Source organism: Daphnia pulicaria, chromosome 1, assembly GCF_021234035.1.
Source record: "Daphnia pulicaria isolate SC F1-1A chromosome 1, SC_F0-13Bv2, whole genome shotgun sequence".
In the NCBI taxonomy this organism is placed as follows: Eukaryota; Metazoa; Arthropoda; class Branchiopoda; order Diplostraca; family Daphniidae; genus Daphnia; species Daphnia pulicaria.
Window position 1 is genome coordinate 21,931,601 of NC_060913.1, and position 17,954 is coordinate 21,949,554.

The window sequence follows — 17,954 nt, forward strand, 5'->3', positions numbered from 1 at the left end:
CGGAGGATATTAGGGCGATCAATTCTATGTCGTTGTTTAGATCTCGTCTCAAGACGCATCTCTTTAAGATAGCATACATGTAGTTACGCAAGTTTGTCTCTGCCCAATGTAAGCGCTTTGACCATTTCATGAAAAAGCGCTATATAAATCCTGTAATAATAATAATAATAATAATCTAGCGCTGTATAAGAGCGTATTGCGCTAATGATTTACCTGTGATTAACTACGATGCGCAAAATTTAGCGCATCTTACGCAAGTCAATCACAAATAAATCATAAGGGTAATAGAGCCTAGATAGCGGTAGATCTAGCGCGACATATTTCACTTAATTATTTATCCCGCTAAACAAGTTATGTGATGCGTTTTGTATATAATACAATAAATTTAATAAGTTTAGCACATCGCGCACAAGTTAATTTGAAATTAATCATTAGTGCCATGCGCGCTAGCGCTAGCGCTAGATCCAGCGCGAACAATTTAAAATTTTTGGCCCAGCGAGCCGTCTTAAAAAGTGGGACGGGCAACGATTAGCGCTAAGACAGCGAACAGACCTGCGACAAGCGCTAATATCATGTATTGGCGCGCGCTTCTCATCCATTCACCGCAATCGTTCTCCCTTTTGCAACCAATTATTTAAATTAAAGAAGCGCTTGCGCGTTTCGTAAATAATGCACAGAATAAAGAAATGCGCTGAATATAGCTCATCGCACGTAAGTTTATCGCCAACACATCGCTAGCGCCACGCGCGCTTAGATAGCGCTTTACTAGCGCAAAATATTTGAATGAGTTATTTTTCGCCCAGATTGAGCCGCCAAAAACAGCGGATGGGCGACCTTAGCGCTTAAATAGCGACGGACCCACGCTAAGCGCTAAAATACGGACGGGCACGCGCTTTTCGTAAATGTGATAAAATGTATTGGGCTAAATTTTGCGCAGTTCGCGCAAGCTTATAGCAAAAAAACTTTGCTAGCGTCATAAGTGCTTAGATGGCGCTAGATCTAGCGCGATTCCTTCGAATTCATTATTTTTCGCGTAATGAGCAATTCATCCCTATATTTCGAAAATAATCAATAAGCTAATTCGAACTTGATTTTAAAAATTCATTCCTGGTTTTGGAAAATTCAAAACACCATTCGATTACCCAGTTACTACTCGTTCGGTAAAATTAATTTATGGTTTTCGAAAATTCGAAACCTTTTCGATAAAAACCAAATCACATCCGACTAATTTCACTTTACGTGAATGGAAAACAAATACAAATAGAATTTGATTTGAATTTTTTTCTGGTGATATAAGTCTATTTAAAATTCTATGTCAGATCGATCAAAAATTCGGTTAGATCAATCGAATAGATGTGGCGGCAATAACGTGGACGTGCCATATGATCCTCTCACGAAATTTTGGCACGGCGAACAGATAATGAAACATGCGGAAATACCTTTCCTAGCGCGGGGCGTTGATTAATAAAAATTTTACATGGTAACACATATTAGGCTCCCGGCACTCACTTGAATTCGAATTTCTATTGTTGATGCAATTCAAGTGGGAGCGAGTGGGAGTATATGCGGAAAATATATAAATAAAAACGCCTCCATTAACCTATTGTCGACAAATTTGACAATCTAGCACCTAACCCCCTATACCCGTTTTTCCCGGTCTTCCCTCCCATTTTCATTTGTTTCAATGTCTGCTGGTTGGCGTTTCTGGCATCTAAACGTTTAGTTTGTAAATGGATCCTGACGCGTTTAGCCGTTTACTAACTTCTGCACTGGCAAGTGGGCAATTGGCCAATGCCCTGCAATCTGCCCTTCAAAACCATTCATCGTCGAACCGTAAGTACAAACCATTTTCAATTATTAATTTTACCAAACATGAATCGTATCATATTCGTTTAAACTAAAGCACCAAGTGGCAGTGTGGTAGCTCCAACATGATTTACCGGTGGTCAGCAGGGACAAACACCGCCTTGGCCACAATTAGGGTATTATCCAACCTCTTCATCGGCTGCTGGCTCGTCCGTGAATCAAAATGAAAGGCAACAATCATCGATTTCAATTGGAGGTGCCTCTGGTTATAATGGCCCCCAGAACTTTGTGCTACCTGGATATGGTTACGTCTCTCCTGAAGCTCCTGATCGTGGTTCGAGATTAAAACAACGCTCCCAAAAGTTCCGTACTCCCCCTCCTGGTATGTTTTTTTACTAGTGTATTTTAATTACAATTATAGTACAGCATGGTGCAATTTATTTGTAATTTTCAGGGCCAAGTTGGCGAATTACAGGTAGATCCCAGGTAGAGCCAAAGGCATTTAACAAGGTACTAGTCTGTTTTTCTGCCCATTCCCATACCTATTCACCATTCCACGTGAATACATGTAAATACAAATACAAATTCACGTAACCAGCTTATTTTTATTTATTTATTTTCATTTTTGAATTTATAATTGTTTTCTTCAATAAGAATATCTAGCTGAGGGGTATTAAGGTAGATCATTAGACGCCTAGTAAAGCCGTAGTAAACCAACATACGGTTTGCATGCTATAGGCTATGCTGATACACGCTAATACGTTCAGTTCATTTTTGTTTTTATTTCTTGTGTGGCCGTGACATTTAAGAAAAATAATAATTTTTTCCTAAAATATACATTTTCCTCGTTTCATAGTATTGCACGTTTGAAATATATGTACTTTTTTATTGAACACTGTTCATTCATTTGTCCATTGACTCCATTCAGTTAAATTATTAAATTGTGAATTTTTCATTCAAGATTCGTGGAATATTTACAATAAAAGCCTTTTGTTTTATTAAACATTACTCATTGTTTGTATGTTTTATTTTAAATACACATTTTTCATTGAATAATGGGCACTCATTTGTTGTTTCAGAACATTGTGACTTTTATTTATAACACGAGTAACCTGAGCCCCGTTTAAATCCGGGGAATTTTGGTCTAGCGTAAAGTTGGACTGTTTTGCTATTCGGTTTTCTGTAGCACGATCTGCCCGTAGAAGAATTTATCGTGAGAAATCTGCCCAGTCAGTACCTTACTTGAAGATTTCGTCATCACGGCTATAGACATCTGGTGGTGATGCTGATTGTTGCGTCATCAAAGATTGCGTCATCACGGCGACGACATCTGGTGGTGATTGGCATGTTTGGGCATGTTCCATTTTGGGGGAGGAGCCTGTGTTGACACAGACACAGGCTCCTCCCCCCAAAATGTCCGTGACAGACACAGGCTCCTCCCACAAAAGCTTGTTGTTTTATTATATATAGATTTGTGGGGTAATTTAAAAAAAGCCCATTGGTTTTATACAAATGTTGCCACTTGATTTTATGTTTACTTTTCGAATTATTGTATTCATCATATTTCCCGTTTTCTTCAATTAATTATAATATTTTTGCCAATTTATTTCAACTTTTGTCATTTAATACTTCGTTTCAATTTCCGTACAATTCATTTAATTGATTATTAATCAATAAATCGCGTTTGATTCGGTTAGATCTGTGTTAGCTGCGTGTTAGATGTGTTTAATTGCTGTTAAAAACATTAATTTTTGTTTAATCTTTGTTTAATTCAGATTGATTTTAGTTTGGTAGATTGATTTGAGTTACCTCTATGTTTCCTCATTGTTTGATTGCTGTTTGACTCTTTCATATGCTGTTATTCGGGAAAAACGGCACCCCATATTTACCCCTCTAACCACATCAAAGGTTAGATGGGTTGAACACCCATCTAACCTTCATCAAATATTATAAATATTCATCAAATATTATAAATATTTGTTGTTTGACTGGTTTCATGCCATGTGTGAAGTTGCATAACTTTATTCCGCACTTCTTTCGCACTCCACTGACGATGAAATTTTTCTGTTGTCCAACGTATTACGATACGTATGTTTCAATTGAATTTAAAAAAATTACCGTTACAGTTAAACGAATTCGCCCTAAATTAACTTTTGTAATTTAGACCTGACCATGGGCTTTGAATTTCCAGGAACGATATTGTATAAATTAACTTAAATTTTCCAAGAAGAAATAACAGTTTCATTTCTCGTTTGATTTAAAGTAATTTTGTCGTTGACTCAAGACCAACTCGTGTCAAAGTTCTTGGGGTATGTGAGCGTTATGTACATCCGGTTAAAAGAAAATAATGTGCAATTATTTACAGTAGTCCGGCCGCCTTCAGATCTGCGAGCATCTTGACGACGTGCTCGGGCATGGGTGGAGGAGTGGGGAGGTGGTCGCCGGTGGCCTGGAATCCGTTTTCATCGGCTACCCAATTGACGGTTAGGACGACGCCGTCGGGAGTCGTGAACGAGTAGGAGCCCTTGGACACGGTCCCGATATCCTCCGGTTTGGCACCAACTTGTTTCTGGTTGCCACTTTCAGACACTTTGGTCCCATCGGCAGCCTCTCTCCTAACTCGCGCGCGCAGTCGCATACGATGCCTGTCATGTTGCATTCATGCTTTAGCATTCTTTCGACCAAGTATTTTACACGACACGAATTTTTACTTATCTTATCTTGTATATTGTTTTTTCCATCAATTTTTGAACGTCATAAGATTTTTCTAGGATGGAAGAGGTGTGTTAGAAGTCCTGCCATGTAATTAGACCATCTTTGTAATAATGATTTATTTTCATTTTGTATAACCAACTCAAGGTTGAATTACTTTAGGTTACGTGGTAGTTGTGGCCAAATGCTTATGTGGTGCCCTGCATGAATGCACGAATCCCTGGTGAACTCTGCGTCCAGTAGCTCTAGCTGGACCTCGTCGTAAAAGAGACGCTGGTGATCTGATCCGGAAGAAAATTTTGTAGTGGAACCAACTGGATAATAATCTGAAAATCAATCAAATCAATAAAAATGAGCTACCCTACAAAACGGGAGTTATTTTCATATTTAAAAAAAATGTATAATACAAAAGTGATAACACTTGCGCCTCGACTAACAAAATGTTATTTCAATTATCCCCGAAAGCTTTTCTTATGACGTTTCTTCTGGTCGATTTGTGAAAGAAACATTTGATTATCGGGTAACGCTATAGTGTAGAATTGGTAGATGCATTTCTACAGTCCCTGCTTGATTAGAGTCGATTAGAAAGAAAGGAAATATTTCAAAATTCTAGGAAATGAAGAAAACGTCCCACCTGACCATTTAATTTTGCAGTACAACCTTTTTTAATTTGCAGTACAATTCTAATCTTCAATGCGATTGATCGCTAGATTAATATTTTACCCTATTGGGCGATTAGTCTAGACGGACCGGAAGTTGCAGCTCATTCACATCAAATTTACTTTTTTTTTCAACGGGGGGTGGCCGCTCCCAACACCATGACATTTTCTCTGCTTTTCTTATTTTTTACTTTCGTTCCTTTCCCATCTGTTCTGCGTGGTGATGTCCACTCCCAAGTTCTGAGAGTTCTGAGTCTGACTGATTGAGTTTACTCAGAGATCTCTGCTTTTATTTTACTGTGGTCTAGTTTCAACTTTGCGCCACCAGGGGTTTGCAATCGATACCTTACTCTTATCGAGATCGATTCCTGCCTTGAATTATTTACCAACAATCATCTCTGCCGACAATGCTTGTTCCGAAAATTATTTTATTTTAATTTAATTAAAAATTACGCACACAATGTCGAGTAATTTTTGTTTACAAAAACAAGTTGAATTTTTTATAAATCACTGTTTATATCAAACTGGCAACGCTCATTCATCACAGTAACGGTCAGTTCTCTAGTTACTACGTCGGAAGTCTACTTCTTCTATGCTAAAACTGCGTATTTTGAGTTAAATTGAATCTGTTTTAAACAGTTCGTTTCGACAAATAGATTATTTCATCCCCCTTCCCCTCCTTAACATACAGATACAGGTAAAGGTCGTCAATAGGATGTAGCAATATTAGTATTTGGAGAACTGTTCTTAGCCCACTGTGCCATTTGCATTATGACAGCATTTCTCCATTGAATGGAAAATGAGAGTCTTGTATCTCTTTATGCAACTGTAGTATGTCTTTTGAGTGTTGCTATTTGAACAAAGGGTAAAAGTCTATTTTAACAACCCACTTTTTACTATACTTTTACTTTACTTAATGTAATATAGTTAAGTAACCTAACGGGAATGAGCCTGAACGTAGCGAGGAAATATAGGGGTTTCGGGTGGGTAAAGTATAATAAAGTAAAGCAAAAATACCATAAAATATATAACCGCAATAATATATAACCGCAATACAGTATAGTGTAATTACAGTATAATTAATACAAAATCTGCTCAAATACACATTACTTTACTAAATTTAAACCCATGAATATCTTACTTAGCTCTGGATCAATCAGCAAAGCAACTTAACTACAGATAACAAATTTGATTAATAATTTATAAAATTCTTACTGGCATATAAAGATTATCAAATTTTCTGCTGTGAGCACTGACTTATTTTCTTTTAAACAAATAATCCGTAATGCACTACTTAGACGTTAATTCTTTGAAAATTAAGTCATATTTTACTTGTGTGAGTTGCTACACTATCTTGGTCAAAAATGTCAAAAATGAACGATCTAACAGAATTGTAAAATTGTTCGAGCGCTAGCGCTGAACAATTAGGATTATTTAATAAAATGAAAAGAGAGACAGAACTGTGTGTGACCATTTATATTCAGCATATTTATAGCAAGCCTGACTTGAAGTATGGCAACAGTGCCATACTAGAGAAAGAAAAAGAGGGTGTGGGTGAAGCCTATGAGGTTCCAAACGCGCTTAAACTATTCAGATTTTAGAAGCACGGGAATATAAAGCCACACGGAGGAGATACAACGACGAAGGTAAACATGATCACTTCTTGTTGAAACTTGAGTCGTTGTTATTGAAGTTGCCTGAATTTTTGTTGCTGTCTCGTCCCTTCTTCCGGCCGCGGTAACCGTTATTGTTTCCACTGAAAAATAACAGAAAACGAGTTCGAATATTAATAAACATGAGTAGCAGTGGTGGGTGGGTGGGAGAGACAGTTCTGTCTCTCTTTTCATTTTATTAAATAATCCTAATCGTTCAGCGCTAGCGCTCGAACAATTTTACAATTATTTAGTAAAATTCGTTCGACAGAACTGTGTATTCAAAGCCAAAGAAAAAATAAGATGATGACGAGTTACGAAAAGAAGGGCGAGAAAACCACAGCACAGCAGAGGGTTAACCGGCGTTTAAATTGATGGTGGTTGAAGGACGGAACTAGTGATCAGGTTGGTTGGTCCATTAAATACCTCCCTGTGGTAGAACTGTTTGAATGTAGACTCCCTGGCCCAATGGCCGGCGTCTAAGACAGTTTGAATCGGTATACCAGATAAGACCGCTTTGGATGCTGCTGCCCCTCTAGCCGAGTGTGCTGAGAAGATAGACGTGTCGATACCGGCTATTTTGAGCTGTTCTTTAATCCAACGCCCGATTGTAGCTACAGAGGCCGGGCCATGGGGTTTGTTGCTGCTGAGCAAGAGAGAGGAGGAGTTTGTGGTATCGCGCAACGCTGCAGTACGGTCTAAATAAGTTTCCAAGCATTTGACAGGACAAATTGAAACATTAAGACGCCAGGCGTCGACGGAAATTCGATGAAGGGGTCCGGAGTGCTGAGCCTTTCTTGGTTGGCTCAGGGAAAAAGATATTTTGGTATCGGAAATGACGATCGATTCCAACGATATTGAAGAAAGTCATGTTCTTAATAGCGTACAGAGAGCCAATAAAGTGACTATAATTTCCGAGACAGTTCAAGGAGAGAAAGAGTCGCCCCAGCTGTGGAATCAAAATATGAAAGGACGGTGTCAGGATTCCACGTTTGGGAATATCTGGCAGTCGGGGGGGGGGGGATTTGTTGTATAGGCCTTTGAGTAGTTTGTTGACAAGAGGGTCAGCACCGACGGCAACATTACCCGGGTTTACAGCAAGCGTAGAAGAGAGAGCAGAGCGGGCGACATTGACTGTTCTGTAGCTCCTTCCTACGCTATATTCAGCCAAAAAATTAATTATATCTGCGGGGCTAGGAGACAAGGGATCCTTTTCCCTCGTAGCACCAATTTCTCCAAAAATTCCAAGCGCTCTGGTATGCAGCGTTTGTATTTTTTCGTGTTGCGGAGAGGATGAGGGCTGAAGCGTCTTCTGAAACTCCGCTCTCAGTAAAGCGGAGTCTGAGAGTTTCCAGACGATCAGGCGGATGGAATCGTCTTGTACAAGCGGATGACTCTCTCCCAGAGGAGATGTGAGAAGGTCCGGCGACGGACGTAATAGTCGCGGAACGGCCATGGCGAGGTCCATTATGATCGGGAACCATGATTGGCTCGGCCAGTACGGGGTGACAAAAATTGCCTCGGCCTCTTCTCTCATCAGTTTCGACAGGCAGAATGGAATCAAGCTGAACGGGGGAAAACAAAACGCGCCTAGCCCTTTCCATGGTAAGCTGAACGCGTCTACCTTCCAGCATTTGGGTTGTGGGAACCAACTGACGAACCGTGGCAGTTGATGGTTCCATTCTGACGCGAAAAGGTCCACTTGGACTGGCCACTGAAGGCAGATGGACATGAAAGCTGTTGGAGAGAGTCTCCAATCGCCCGCCGAGAGGGAGCGTCTTGATTCTGCGTCCGCGAGAACATTCGCAGTGCCGGGGACAAAAATGGCGGTTAGAAAGATTTTCCTCTCTTCACAAAAATTGGCAATGCGTAGGGAGACTTCACAAAGGTCCTTTGACTGGCATCCGCCTAGTTTGTTAATGTAGCTAACTGCTGTGGTGTTGTCGATCTCGATCTCTATTGTGCATTTAGAGAGAGAAGAAGCGAAACATTCGAGGGCTTTAAGGGCAGCAAGGATCTCTAGGTTGTTAATATGGCGACCAATTTCGGAACCGGACCAAGGCCCACCCGTCTTGACGTCGAGACAAACTGCCCCCCAGCCCGAGAGGCAAGCGTCGGAGGACAAGCGAATATCCGGACGTGAGAGAAGTAGAGGTTTGCCGGAGGTAAAATTGGCGGAAGTGGTCCACCACTTCAGATCGGCACGAATGTCTTCATTCAAATAAATGACGGCGTCTAAATTGTCGTTATTGGCTCGAGAAGATGAAATGAGGGTAGCCTGCAAACTGCGAAAGTGAGCTTGTGCAAAATTTACTGCATAAGAAGCCCAGTTAAGGTTCCCTATTATCTTTGCCAGTTGACGAAGAGAACATTTCCCCTTTTTTAAAACTTCGGTGCATAACCGACGAATGTCGCAAATCTTTTTATCGGTGAGGCAGAACGACATGGAGACGGAATTGGTGATAAGCCCTATGTACTCTATGCATTGCGTGGGGACTATTTCAGATTTATTAAAGTTGATTAAGAATCCCAAAGATTCCAAAACATGAATGACTTGTGCTACTGCGTCGCTGCATTCTTGAGTAGTAGTGCCCACGATCAGCAAATCGTCAAGATAAATAACGAGTCTGATCCCGGAACGACGCAGAAAAGTGACGGCCACTTTCAATAGTTTAGTAAAAACCCAAGGTGAAGCACAAAGACCAAAAGGTAGACATGTATATTCGAATGTTTTACGCCCCCAACGAAAGCGTAAATATTTCCGATGGCCTCGAAAAATCGGAATAGTAAAGTAGGCGTCAGTAAGGTCGACTTTAGCCAAAAAATCCCCCTGCCTCACCGTGTGACGAACTGTGGCAATCCCTTCCATTTTAAAATGGCGGCAAGAAAGAAACTGATTTAAAGGTTTTAAGTTAATGATGGGCCTCCATTCGTTCGGTCCTTTCTTTGGGACAAGAAAGTATCGGCTGACGTAGCCCCCTTTCTCCTCTGTCTCTACTACCGCACCCTTTTTTATGAGAGACTCCACCTCAGTTGAACAAAGATCTAGCTGAACGGCATCCATTGATGCGTTCGGCGGTATACTATGTTGAAAGGGAGGTTCGGCAATAAATTCTAGCTCAAATCCATACTCAACAGTAGATAAAACCCACGGATCTTTAGTCAAATGGGCCCATGCATCAACAAAATGGGCAGTGCGACCGGCAATTGGCAAATCAATTTTAGAAATAAAGGTAGGTTTGACATACCGGTCGAAGCTGTAGTTACTCCTATCCTTGCGAGAGTCTTGTAGAGGGGGAGGTGAACGTTTACGTTTTCCAGGTGTTGAAGTAGCTGATGGCCCCGCTGTAGAACTGTTCATCAAAGAAGCAGTTTTGACTTGGGAGATGAGTTCGTTCACGAACTCTGTTCCAAAAAGGTCCTCGCCGCCAACAGGAAGTTTCTCTGCTGCACGGGAGAGTAGGCCGATGTGGTTTGGGTGAGTCTGGGTGAGGATGTTGAGACGTGTGGAGTGGGTAATCTCACAGAAAAGATGGGCCCAGAGTAGTGACAGCGTCTTTAATGCTTTGGTGTCCTTGTCGCTTCTCTTAGTTTTCCTCTCAAGGAGAAAAAGAAGAGGTTTAGCCATGTCTAGGACGACGTCCGTCTGCTTCCGGTACTTTTTTTTCCAGCTGATCAATGTTGGGCATCGATGCATTCGAATTTTTTGTAGATTTAAGGGCCGCGTAAAAAGTCTCGTCCAATTTCGGGTTCGTGAACAGCTCAGAGGCACTGACACTAGCCTTTTTGTCACGCTTGACGTCAGGCCTGTACGCCTCTCTAGCCGCCTTAAGGTTCTTCTCACCTATGCCCTTTACAATCCAATTGGCGAGGACCGACGACTTACGTTTGCTAACTTCAAATCTTTTCGACTTTAACTTAATAATGTCTGAAAAGGTGCTTGAGAAAGATTTAGATGATGATGCGGAACTCGAAGATGAGTCAGAGTCGGAACTCGAACTCGAACTCGACTTACGAGAACGCTTTGACTTACTATGCTTAGCCATGCTTGCTATGCTAGAGCAAAAAAAAGATCTGAATAGTTTAAGCGCGTTTGGAACCTCATAGGCTTCACCCACACCCTCCTTTTCTTTCTCTAGTATGGCACTGTTGCCATACTTCAAGTCAGGCTTGCTATAAATATGCTGAATATAAATGGTCACACACAGTTCTGTCGAACGAATTTTACTAAATAATCAAAGCTAATGAATCTAACAAAAAAAAACAACTTGTTAAAGGATTTATGGCTTATAAAAGGACAGTATCCGTTGAAATTAATGTAAGCATTAATTTTAATCTAATGTCAAATCAAATTGACTTTTCTTTACAGAACTTGAAATCAGATCTGGCTCAATCTAAAGCTCTATTATCAGCAGAAAGGGTAAAATCTTTTTGTTGCTTTGAAGATTTTGAGGATACTATATTTTGTATTCTCTTTTCTGTGTAGGCCAGTCATAAAATTTTAATCGAAGAAATGCTGAACCCAAAATTCAAGCAATCCAACCATGAGCAATTTAATGATCAAGCGTCAAGTAGACCAGTAATATAAATAAATTTTATTATTCTAACCTATCTTTTAATAACATCAATATAAATATTTACAGGCAAGTTCAATGTCATGCAGTACGGTGGAAAATCTTGATTTAAATGCATTGGTTGCAGATACAAGCTATATTTCAGATGACGAGATGGGAGATGAGAAATCCATGGATGAAGCAAGCAAGTCAGAAAGTCAATTTGAAAAGGTAATTCAATTAAAATAAATATCTATAACAAGTAATAATGCATAAATATTTTATTTACATAACAGTCTTCTGATGTGTCAAATAGTAGCGTAAAAAAGTCAAGTGAAAAAGTCAATGAAAAGTCCAGAGAAGAAGAAAGCGAGTCAGAAAGTCAAATTGAAGAGGTACTTTAATTAAAATAAATATGTAATATCAAGTAACAATGCATAAATATTTTATTTATATAACAGTCTTCTGAAGAATCAAATAGTCGCATGAAAAAGTCAAGTGAAAAAGTCAATGAAAAGTCCAGGGAAGAAGGAAGCGAGTCCCAAAGTCCAATTGAAAAGGTAATTGAATTAAAATAAATATCTAATAAAAAGTAACAAAGCATACATATTTTATTTGCATAACAGTCTTTTGAAGATTCTGAAGAACTGTCAAGTGATAAAATCAAAAGTCATTCCATTGTTAACGAGAGAGAAGTAAAAATCATAAGTTATAAAATTTTATTAAACAGGAACTAATTATTATTATTCTATAAAATATCTAGCTATAACCAAACAAATCCCCAATTCATGTTAACAAAATCTTGATTGTTGACATCAAGACTAAAATTAATGAAACTTTATCGGACAAAAATGTCAACATAGGAAATGTTGGAGATCAAAAATACAGCATCAACAAGTCAGTGAATGAATTCATGGTGGGAATCTTCACCCATAAATATCTAATCGATAACAATAATCTAAATAAATATTTAATAAATAATAACAATCTAATAATTTTCAAAAGAACATAAGAAATCTGCATAAAGTGGGAAGAAAGGAAGTATCGTCAGAGAAGCTATGGAGCCCAAACTTGTCACATTTGTCTTAAGTATATCCATACATAAATTTATATATACATGATTAGAAGTAACAACTATTTTTTAGATACATTAACAAAGCATTGGATGAAATTACCACAATCAACAACCACAAATTTGGAAGCAAAAATCAGCATCACTTATCAGGGCCTTAACTATATTTTTCAATAACCACAGTAAAAAATATCTTTAAAAAAAATAATTTAGCAATTTGCATTTGATCTAATAAGAATACAATTTGTGATTCAATAACAAAAGACAAATTTATTTACAATTAAAACTGTTGAAAGTTGAAAATAGTATTTTTAAAAAAACATAAATTTTGATAGTGTTGACAATAACATGTATGGTACTTTATATTACCACTAGATGTCATAATAAGTGCTTTGTTATTTCTTTTATAGTAACCAGTATAGGCCTCAACCCCTAAAATAAAATGTCAAATCTGATTAGAATTTAAAAAAAGGTACACTGGTCAACTAAATTGAATGATGAAGTACGTATGTTGAGAATTGAAAACGGACTTTTAAAAGAAAGTTTAAAGTGTGCAAATTCTGAAATGTGTACAATGAGAACCGAATATATGGCTATAGTACAGGTATTTGTCACAATAATTTGACACATTTCTTTCATTATTATACTTCTTTTCTAATATAGAAATTAATTGATGCACTGACTAAAACAGAATTAGTGAGCGAACATCTGAATGAATTAACTTTAAATACACCTCCTAAAACAATTCAGGAAGTAGTTACAACTATAGACACTCTAAGTTAGAGTGTCTATATAAAACACTTACTGTAGTTAGAGTCTCTAACTACAGTAAGTGTTTTATCGTTACCACTTACTTTATTATATTTTGAAATTTAAATATCATCTACAGATTCTTATAAATGGAGAAAGAAATAGACAACAACAACTTGATAGCGAATTGCATGAACTCCTAAATGATACACCACTACACACTTCATCTCCATCCACAGCTAGGCACATTTGCAACGAACACATGGACACAATAGTATATTAAATTTTTTAAATAAAAATACGTTACTAAATTATACTTTCATAGGCGATCGAAGTCACATATTGCTTATCCATTGCTTCGCCAAGACTTTTTGATGATACTTCAAATCAAACAAACAACAACACCATTATACCAATGAATTAACTATATTATAGTCAGGTGAAATAATTAGTTTGAAATTAGTATAAAAAGTGTTAACTTTAATATTTCTTAAATTATTTTAGAGTACAACACAATCAAGTTTTGACTCGAGCAATGAATAGAAACATTGCTGAATTTCAAATTACTGTAGTTAAGTAAAGTAAAGTAATGTTATGAAAAAATAAGATTGAAGCATACAGTTTATTGGAATATATTATAGCTTTTTTGCACGTTTAACAATATCATCTTCTTCATCTTTAGAATATAGTTTGGCTGCGTAATTCATAAACATGGAATATCCATCCTCTTTTTTCCACTTAATGTGCCACATGAATGAGGCCAAATAACCAGCAAACATTTTTTTGTTTCGATTAGTTTCTGGCAAACTTTTCTTTGCTAAATTCCATAGTCCTAATAGAAAATTGCTTAATTTATTTGATACTATGAAATTAATAAGGATAATACCTTCTATTTGATTGGTATGCGCACCAGTAATCGGATCCTTAAAATTAACGCTGTGATTTACTGTAAGGTGTTTGTAATCAGTATGATCCCTAGTAAGTAAAGTATAATATAGTATAGTAATGTAATTGAAACCATGATTAAAATCGATTATAAAATAAATAGAAATTACTGGATGTTGTCATATGACTTCCAACAGTCAGAAATTATGGTGGTTCCAGGCTTAATCCACTCTTTAATGACAGCTAGCAAAGTGGTTGCAGTGCGATTTTGAACAACCACTAGAAAACACCTTCCTGTTCCTCTTTCCACTCCACCAAAAACCCAAACACCATCAACTCTTTTTCCACGATTATATTTCCCTATATAAAGATGTATGTAATTATATCAAACAAATGACAACAACATATAAATAACACTATACTTTTTCCAAATTTAGATTCATCAATTTCTACTTCTACACCAACTCCTCCAATTTTCTCTGAATTGTTAATTACTATATCCTCCACTACTTCACGGCAAAAACTAGCCCAATCAATGGGAGTTCCATGAGCTAAACAAAAACAGTATAATATAATACAATAGAAAAGTATAGTATAATAATTAACCTACCGAGACTCAATTCATGTACAATGAAATTAAGAGGCAATTCGTGCCACCAGTAGTAAGTTAAAGATAATATTTCAAAAATAGTGAAATGGGACCCAAAAAACCAAGAATTAGTCCGAATTGAATATTTTTGTCACATTTTTTCCTTTTAATTTTACTACCATCAGCAAAAACCGTGTGATTACATTTGAATATAATACCGTCAATGGCATTGGTAAACGAAATCTATCAACAAAATATTAATGTCTGATCATTGTAACAAAAATAATTTACTTACTATACTAAGCTGTCCTTTGCAATTCTTACAAATAGATGCATAGGTATTATCTAAAAATCCAATTTCCACCAAGTATTTATATAAATCCATGGGTGATAACGAAACACATATCATAACAAGTTGAAAAGAAGTCCATCGAATTTATTCAAATTGAATGATTGATTTGATTTTTGATGTTTTTTTTTACACTTTTTTTAGAATCCATTAAGCCCAACCCTATAATTGTTTATAATTACACTAGTTGAAGGGAAAAATTGCCATGAACCATTAGACGACATCTTTCAAGAACAATGACAAAGTTATAACTAACACAATAATATCAACCCAGCACCAAGTTAACTTCCTTTACTTAACTTACTTCAATTATAATGTGAATATCCAGTAGACTGTATAGCAAAGTAAAATACTAAACTAAAATAATGTGAATACCAATTTAGAACCTTAAAATTCACAATGTATTACGCTAACACTGTGTTACCCACAACTTATGATTACATGAATAAAATAAGAATGATATTTTTGGAGTGGTTACAAATTGGTAATTTAAAGCTGCTTATTATATTTACCAGAACTATTTAGTACAGTAAATTAAACTAATCACTCGTTTTATTTGGTACTTGATATTGAAAATATTCTGTACTTTATTATAATGTACTAATTAAATGAAAATATACTTTACTAAATTATTTTATTAATCTTATTTACATATAATCACATAAAAAGTTTGAACCAGTCCCGAACCACGACCCTCTAATTCACTTACCCAGAACCATACCATTGAGATACGAAATGTTATGTCAAGCCAGCATTCTTTGTCTTTATATCACCGAAATCAATATTGTACTAAATGGCAATGTTGCATTAATCTGGCAACGTTCATAATATTAGTTTTCAACCAGTACAATACCAACCTTCATGCGTGTGTGTTCATCCGCGGAGTTGTGCCATTAAGTAAAGTATAAAGTATAATACATTAGTATAATACAATAATTGGTGTATTGAAGTAAAACTACCAGTTTCTATAGAGAATAATGAGGAATTAAGTAAAATCAAATTAAAAAGTGTAGTAAAAAGTGGGTTGTTAAAATAGACTTTAACCGAACAAAGAAAGGGTAATTATTTAGATTAATGGAACCATCTCTACAATGATGAAGCTTCTTACATCGGGAAATTTCTGGTTTTCAATCTTACCCAGTTCCCACACAGTAGCTATTTCTTAGATTCTGGCTTATCGTTATTATTCACTAAGGTCATTTTTTTGTTTGTTTGAGTGGGTGTGTGACATTCAGGCCAGTGTCGTTCAGGCCAGCAACATTCAGGCCAGTCCCCGGCCACTGGCCTGAACGGGAGACATTTAAGACAGTACCAGGGGACTTTCAGGCCAGTAAAGTATAGCCACCCCACTTCCCTAATAACTCTAGTCTTAAATGAATGACCCCCCTCCCCCCCCCACAAAAGAAAAAAGGCAGCGAATTTTATTGAAATAGTCTGTGATTTTAAATTTTAGATGGGTAGCAAGTTGTAAAGCGTCGGATATCTGTAAGGGATGACAAAAAAAAACTTATACCTTTTTACTTGGTTTTAGGGGGAATTCGAAATGATATCACATCAATTGTATCATGAACTTTTTAAACCATTACCTCTTGACCATAAAACCATAAAATACTTGAACTTTACATACACACGACGGTTCTGTAATGTAAATCTTTATCTGATGGAATTTTGTAATCCTCATCAAATTTACGTTTGATTTCGCATGATGTCAGCGAGAAATTTTAACTCGGGAACTCTTTAGGAGATAAGGACTTTAGATGTCGTCTCAGATCAAATTAAAAGCTTCATGAGAATTGAAGTGCTCGCTTATTACTATACTTATTCTTCCAATCAACCGCCCCAAAATTACTTTTCATCAATTTTTTTTTCTATCGATTTACTTTTGTTTATTTGCTGCTCAAAACTGTTTGGTTGGGACTTGTAAAGATAAACTTCCCTAAATGCTAAAACTGACTTAAACTGCCTTGGCAGAAAAAAAATACCCCTTCCATCTTCTAAATGTATTACTAAAAACGCCAAAACAGGGTAGGCCTACGTAGAGACTCAAGACTTTGAAAATGAAAATTTACCTACTGCCGCCACTGGTCTGAAAGGATTTGGACATTCAGGCCAGTGGCCGGGGACTTTCAGGCCACTGGCCTGAACGTCGCTGGCCTGAACGTCACTGGCCTGAATGTCCGGGACCCGTTTGAGTGATCCTATTTGGGAGTTTGCTTTTCTGTTTGATTATTTGTCTTATATCTCACAAGAAACCAGAGTTGTTGTAAGAAACCAAAGTTTTAATAAAATCGCTTGATACCTCTGCTTGATATACAACATGCAGTTCAGCAGGTAAATATAGAACGAATAATACAAATAAAATGATGTTACCTTTTCCTTTGTGAAGATCTGAGGCCTGAGCATCATATCATATCCACAAGATATGCCAGTTTTGGTTGGGTATTATTGACCTGTCAGTCATTGAATTGTGTTCTTACTTTTATTGTTTATTCCTACGATCTGCTATAGATATTTTAATTATGCATGCCTTGCACAAATGAAGACATGGAAACCTTAATTCTTCTGTTTGTTAACAATTTGAGTTTACCCACTGTCTCGTTTTCAACTTCTCCTTACATGTTATTTCTGCAAATATTTTTCATAATCCAATTTTTTATTTTTCATTTAGATAAACAGCATCCTGATTAGAGAAATCTCCAATGTCGGCCGAGTAACGTATTCTTCCCCTATCTTTAAATGTCCTCGTGTACACCCATGCGAGTGTGGGGGTATTCACGAGGACCCCTTTTTTCGTTTCCTATGGTGGATTCAACTTCTTTTCTACGGGTGGAGCGCTTGTGGATGCCTGGCCGTATTTCTCAGGCTTAAATGTAGGAAAAAAAATGTCTCCTTTTTGACTTTCTGTTGGCGTTTATTGCAGATGAGGC

General features: G+C 37.2%; 2 protein-coding genes and 1 long non-coding RNA gene across 3 annotated transcripts in view; 1 reads left to right on the top strand and 2 right to left on the bottom strand.

Annotated features, from left to right (window-relative positions):
- The window catches only part of LOC124321086 (uncharacterized transmembrane protein DDB_G0289901-like), a 122,328-nt gene that overhangs the window by 73,648 nt on the left and 30,726 nt on the right, over positions 1-17,954 (bottom strand). The gene's annotated exons all lie outside the window — the stretch shown is intronic.
- Positions 1,743-2,408, top strand: LOC124321101. Its single transcript, XR_006914138.1, has 3 exons — positions 1,743-1,833; positions 1,904-2,188; positions 2,261-2,408. It is a non-coding gene; the product is annotated as an uncharacterized LOC124321101 (long non-coding RNA).
- On the bottom strand, positions 7,196-10,457 carry LOC124311224. Its single transcript, XM_046775659.1, has 2 exons — positions 7,916-10,457; positions 7,196-7,527 (listed from the first exon to the last, which is right to left on the bottom strand). Exons 1-2 carry the CDS (start codon positions 10,455-10,457, stop codon positions 7,196-7,198), a joined length of 2,874 nt encoding a protein of 957 aa, XP_046631615.1.

Bases quoted from the DNA above. Each gene is read 5' to 3' on its own strand.
- LOC124311224 (XM_046775659.1), bottom strand. From the start codon at position 10,457: ATGGCTAAACCTCTTCTTTTTCTCCTTGAGAGGAAAACTAAGAGAAGC. The intron at 7,528-7,915 runs GTAATGTTGCCG...AAACTTATTTAG, and splicing joins TACGCTTGCTGTAAACCCGG to ACCGTACTGCAGCGTTGCGC.